We start from the raw sequence: 6,011 nt of genomic DNA, 5'->3' as shown, positions 1-6,011 counted from the left end.
GCATGAGCGTCGCGAGCGTGGGACTGAGGAGCGACGCGAAAGCTTAACGATTTGAAAGATAGTGAGCTCCATGACTCGAGACGCGGAGTCGTCCCGCAAGGTTTTGAGTCCAATTGCCATCAGGCTTACAGTGGCAACCCCAGGTGGCCAGAGAAGCGTGTCGTGCCGAATCTGGTTCCGATTTGGGCGCATTGTGTACAATTATTCTCGGTCAACAAGCCTATAACGATCTGCCGACGTCTCCATCCACTTTCTGGACAGATTCTCTGGGCATAACAAACCTAGCATAGGACGAAAACGTCGATCTCGCTGCACCGCTGCCTGTGCGGCTGTGCTACAGGCGCTTGATCTGACCTTGAATCCAGGTAGGCAGACGCCCGGTAGGCGCGCGAGGAAATGAGCGAGCGACAAGAATTGAACACGCCTATAAGCACACAAAAAGCTATTTGCCGTTCGTCGTCTTTTTCCGTCTGTCCCCGTCTGTTCGCACACTTTCGCTTCGAATAATAATGAATCACATGTATTGCACCGCACACAAAAAGATACAATTGAGCCCAAATCGAACAGGAAACATCCACCACACCCCCGCGCCAGCACCGCGCCGTCGCAGCCGCCCCACGTCCCGCCCATGCATCCGACGCCGCCTGGGGGCGTCCCCTGACCTCTGCACGGCGTGCGGAGCACTGCGATGGTTCTGTCATCGCACGCGTGCCAACGTGCTGTGCTTTTTCGCTCTGGTGCGCACAATGTCAGCTCACGAAAAATGCGCACATACAGCTGACGGCGCACCTGGGGACCCGACTACGCCCTCCGGACACTGCTCTAGACACGTTTCAATCGTCCTGTGACTAATGTCACGATGTGGGCTAGCTACAGATAGAAGAGATGGGGATAGGACGTACAGCTGCGCTCGGACCTCCCCTCTTCCTGCTAGACGAGGCCGTCAGGTCACCGTTGTTCCGCACATATTTCTAAACACAATTTATGTCAGCGTACCAACCTGTTCATAACATAGTGAGCACATACGTTACGCAAGTTCTGAGTCGGAATGGCCTCCTTGTAATACTTGTCGAACTCGGACTCAGTGCCCTCGGGGTGCCGAGACTTCCAGATTCTTGCACACTGGTCTCTGCAGGGATGGATCAGATCAAGGTTAGCTCCAGGGCTGGACACCTCACTTAGGTTTTGTTTTCGAGGGCGTGGGAGGCCAAACACGAGGATTAATGTCCGATTTTGATGGCTTCGTCGACGTTATCTGGCGACCACGGCCGAGGGCGACGTCCGGGTCCGGAGACGGAGAGCGAGAGTTGGGCAGGCTGAGCGGCGCCGTGCCCGACGTTGGCCACATGCCAGCGCTGACAAGGCATGACAATCAACAAAGAGATAATGTCAATGGGTCGGAGGTACTCACAGGGGATTTGGTATCTTGGGGGCAAAGCGGGTGACAGGTGAGTGAATCGGGGCAGGGCGCAGTGGTGATGACACGTACATGCAGGTGAGAGTTGACGGGGAGACCACTATTCCCGTCTCCGCTGTCCGCGCCGCTCGGGACTGTAGCAGAGTTTTGCTCTGGGGCGTATGAGACGCTGCGGCTGTGGGTGGGCGAAGTGGGGGAATGTGGCTGATTATTCGGGGCCGAGCGAGAGTTGTGTATCGTAGCACACGCATCAGCCAGGACGTCGAGGACCGACGGAGTGGCGGAGTCACCCAGCTCGGTGCGTGACATGGGAATGGGAGTGCTGCCGCCTGAGAGATGCTCGGAATGCGTGCAGGGACGCCTGGGCGTGGGTTGGACGATAGGTCTCTCCGAAGCTGTTACATTGTTGGGGAGCTCGGGCTCCGCGATGCCATGGGATGGCAGGCTCTGGATGAAGGCATAGTGAGTTCGTACGGAATGTTCGAACGGGCACCAGAATCTCACACTTGGAATGTTCGCCTCTGCGGCAATCACACGAGATGGTCCAATCTGGATGAAAACATCGTCAGAATCCATCAATACGACTCGATGGGCTTACTGATGTGGTGTCGCAGGGCGCGGAGATGTGGTAAATCGCGTCGTTTAGGTCTACGGGACGTGGGCTGTCCCAAGGGGCATCTCCGTCGGATTCAACTAAGGATGGATTCTCAGCGGGATGGGAGGACATGCTAGAGTCATCATGTACTCACCACGAGCGCGTTTGCGACTTTTCTTGCTAGCCCTCTTCTTCACTAATTTGCTCTTCCTTCGGGCGATTGCTGCAAACTGCGAAAATACGTCAATGGCGATCTGCTCCACCTTCCAGTCGAAATCGTTGAGCTGAAGCTCCGGATAGCGTGCATACATATGCGCATAGAGCGCGGTCTTCATTTGGAGCGTGGCACCCTCCTTCCAGGAGTCTGGGAGGTCGGTGCGACCTCGCAGCCAATCGCGCATTGCTGCACGAATTGCCACAGCCCTGTCTCCGTCGATGGGGTTGCCATGAACGTCGATGACAAATTGCATCTTGACATTTTCATTGGACTGTTTGAGGCGACCAGGACCCTGGCGCCCCTTAATGGCCCCAGGTACGGTGAAATCAGCTGACTTCGTCCATGTCTCATACTTTCGTTTCGTCCAAAACTTTGCCTGTTATCAAGCACAGTATGTGAGTGCGATATTTCATTCAGAAAAGATGCTCACAGCATGTGGGTAATCCTGTTCACGGCGCGGAAGGACAAGGATCTGTCCATTGGCGCCATGCTCAGGGAAATATGCCGTGCGATCGACAGGTGGCCCAGATGAAGTTGACCAGCCTGTGTATATGCGCATATATGTGGTGAGTTTGTTGTGCCAGGGATAGCATGTCGACTCACTAGGAACGTCTGAGCTGGTCAGCGCTCCAGGGTGCGAACGTTGGCCAGGGGCCGCTCCGAGCGCAAGGAGCGGATGGGCAATCCGGCCTGTGGGAGGCATTGCCTGTATGCTAGTGGGCGGGCAATCCTCAGCTTCGTTAGTGCGGCCACATAAACACCGCGTAAAATAACCTCTGGCTGGTTCTTCGAGGAGATGTTAGTCATCGGCTCAGATACAGTGGCATTGCAAACATAGAGATATACGCACAGTAGGCCATGATTGCGTAGCATGGCTTTGAGGCGAGCGTTTTCGGCTCGGGTCTGAGCCAAATCGGATGGGCCAGGCAACTGTTCGCTTGGAGGATTCTAGGGGGAAACGCACAAGAGCGCTACATGCAGGCGCCGTATGCTTCGCTCGCCGACGTACCTCACACGGTTCATCCGGTGACATATCTCGCAAGACAGTACGCTCTCCAAATAATGAGCTTAAGCCCTCCAAAAAATAGATACTCAGAAACAATGCGCAAGAGAAGAAGAAGTTGTGCGTACTGGAGAGAATGGCGTGTAGGATGTACGGTCATCGCTATAAATCGACCCTGGCAAGGAGTAAGAGCGGGAGGATGCGCTCGGCGTCGAGCTCTGGTACATTGCTGGGGAGTAAAAACAGAGACAAGAGAGAGTGGGGGGCCAAATGGTGGTAGAAGAGAGTGGGTGGGTGGGGCTCGAGACGCGTCGAAGAGAACGCGTCAGGTCATGTGACCGTAACAGGACCACCAAAAAAGGCAAGGGACAAGACTTTACCGTATGTTGTCCTCACAACGTCGTGTAATCTCTCCTCCGTGCGGTGAGTATGTCACCCACAGTACCACTCCCCGAGCCACTACTTCTGGCCTGGGGGCTGCAACGAAAACTCAACATGCATCCTGAGGGCGACGAGAACAATATTGTCACAAAACTACTTGCCATGGCTACCACGACCGCTCGCCTTGCATGCTATCTAGCAGAAGACCGTGCCCCAAGAATTGACAAATATTGCGTAGTACAAGACGAATTCGCGAAAGGCACTGTAAGCGTGCTGAATGCATTCAAGGAGGTCTTTGACAACTTAGAAGATAGCCCGGAGCATGCAAGCGCGGACGATGGTCTCGGAGATCCCCAAGTGGACAGCGCCCAGGAGGCCGCCCGCACCAGCGGCTCTCCCGCGCTCACCGTAGAGGAGCTCTCTCAAGCTGTCCGCACTCGTCTGGAGCCTTTGCTGGTCGAAACTCTGGCTACCCCTCTCACTGATGCACTCACCCAGCCTCTCCTGTCTGCTCTCCAAGAACCTCTCGTGGAAAGGCTTTCTGGTTCTCTGCAGGCAGCCCTTGCTGCGGACAAAAATTTCATTCTTGATCTCGCTGTGGCCTTGCGTGGTCCCTTGACTGAGCAGTTGCGTGGCCCCCTCTCGCAGTCCACTCAGGATGAACAATCTGGATGGCCCTCGACTACTGGCCCTGCTTCGAGGGCTCCATCTCAGCGGGGCTCTACCAGTACACTTGGCCCGCCGCCGTCCTTGGGAGCTTCAAAGGCCCTGGATCCCATTGCGACGTCTTCCTCAGGGTTCCAGATGAAACGAGAGGACACCCGCCGCGAGTTAGGCAAGCCCCAGAAGAAGCGCATGCTTCCCCCCTCATGGTATGAGTAGGCCCCCCCTTAGGTGAGTGCGTGTTGTCAATCGCCATCCAATGCTGCATTAATATCCTCAGGCCAGCTGATTGAGCCTGCGCATGTACGGGGGAAGCATCCGCATGGTGGACATAGACAAGATGAACTGAGCCGAGTCACGAGGACAGGAGTCGAGGAGGGAGAGTAGCAGACGTCGCGACACAATCCTTTATTCAAGTTGGTTGCACTTGCTTTACTCTTGCTGCCTGTCCGTGATGCTTGCGAATCATAAGACGGCTAAGGCCTACTTGTACCCTGTGTCACATTGAGGGAATCATCCGTGCGATGCAAATGGACTCTGACATCCTAGATCCTGAGGATCTGCTGCTCTCTACTACTCCTACGAGGACGAACAGCACCAATATGTGAGAAGCATACTGCATTGGAATGAATACATGCCGGTGTGGATTTGGGTGGGGAACCTAGAGAGAATGCTAGCCTACAATGTCCAGTCCGTCAACGTCTGCAGTGATATCTTCGACCCGTCCTGCTATGTTCGCAACGTCTAAACCGGGCTTCTCCACGACAAAAAACCGGTCTCTGTAAAGTGTGTCGGCATCGGAGGTGGTAGCCTCCTCGGACGTCATTGGGAGAGGTACCATCGCAACTACAGAGACGATTTGTTTGACAAAAATCACCGCCCGAGACGTTTCACCAAGATGGCTGCAGGCGAGCAGAGTCCCACGAGAGAACTCATATATGTCTGGATCTGGTGGGGTGAAGTATGCGAGCATGGCCATTGTCTCGACGTGGTCGTGTATCTTCAAACGGAAGAAATACTGAACCTCAGCGAACGTGTTATCTCGCAGCTGACAAAAGCAGGTCAACATGAATGGGCAAAAGATGGGGATTAGTATGACGGTGGTGCTCACCTTCACCATACGAGCACGGCGCGGCTTGCGTCGTCGTGCTTCCAGGGCACACTCCTTCCAGGCACAACGGGCCACCTGCCCGTTCGGAAGTCGCAAGCGTGCCCAGCGCCGAACGGGAGCTGACCAGTCGGGGTCGCGCAGGGTCACCCCCTCATTGCGGAGAAAGTCGCGCAGAGCGGCAGCTTCAACAGAGGGGATGACTCGTTGGATGGAGTCCCTGGCAGGCAGCAAGACGTATCCGTCTCCCAGAATTTCGGCGTATTGGGGGAAAATGTCGTCCGGTTCAGCTAGGGATGGGATCATGGCTTTGAGAGCATTGACCTGACAACGACGCAAAGCTCGCTCTGAAACGTTAGCATACGGGGTGACATGCTGCTTGATCTCGCGCGTAATATTACCAATAAAGTTCTCCAGGGTCCATTGGGAATGCAGCGCCCCAGGGCCAATGCGGCTAGCCTCAGGTACAATATGAGCCAGGGAATGAAGGCTGGGGCGGACAAAGTGAAGGCGCTCTCGGCGTCGTTGGTAGTACAGTCTCTCATACTCCTCGATGTAGAGAACGAAAGACCGGTGGGCCGCAGGGAGGTCTGTTCTGGGACGAAACGNTATTGCAAGACGATACGG

At 55.2% G+C, this 6,011-nt stretch overlaps 2 protein-coding genes across 2 annotated transcripts; both read right to left on the bottom strand.

Annotated features, from left to right (window-relative positions):
* Positions 1 to 801: 801 nt before the first annotated feature.
* Positions 802 to 4,470, bottom strand: DICSQDRAFT_127983 (uncharacterized protein; the record flags this gene model as incomplete). Its single annotated transcript, XM_007367230.1, has 15 exons — positions 802 to 822; positions 903 to 971; positions 1,027 to 1,129; positions 1,179 to 1,355; positions 1,412 to 1,425; positions 1,490 to 1,966; positions 2,016 to 2,110; positions 2,167 to 2,605; positions 2,660 to 2,772; positions 2,833 to 2,942; positions 3,080 to 3,177; positions 3,239 to 3,359; positions 3,629 to 3,709; positions 4,108 to 4,178; positions 4,339 to 4,470. 15 exons carry the CDS (start codon positions 4,468 to 4,470, stop codon positions 802 to 804), a joined length of 2,121 nt encoding a protein of 706 aa, XP_007367292.1.
* A 479-nt stretch (positions 4,471 to 4,949) lies between these two features.
* On the bottom strand, positions 4,950 to 5,981 carry DICSQDRAFT_63747 (uncharacterized protein; the record flags this gene model as incomplete). The annotated part of the gene is made up of 2 exons (XM_007367229.1): positions 4,950 to 5,324; positions 5,376 to 5,981. Coding segments are annotated over 2 exons (981 nt in total), but the record flags the coding sequence as incomplete, so codon positions are not given.
* Between the last annotated feature and the right edge of the window lie 30 nt (positions 5,982 to 6,011).

Source organism: Dichomitus squalens, assembly GCF_000275845.1.
Source record: "Dichomitus squalens LYAD-421 SS1 unplaced genomic scaffold DICSQscaffold_23, whole genome shotgun sequence".
NCBI lineage: Eukaryota > Fungi > Basidiomycota > Agaricomycetes > Polyporales > Polyporaceae > Dichomitus > Dichomitus squalens.
The sequence above is the reverse complement of the archived record's forward strand: the minus strand, read 5'-3'. Positions and strand labels throughout refer to the sequence as shown.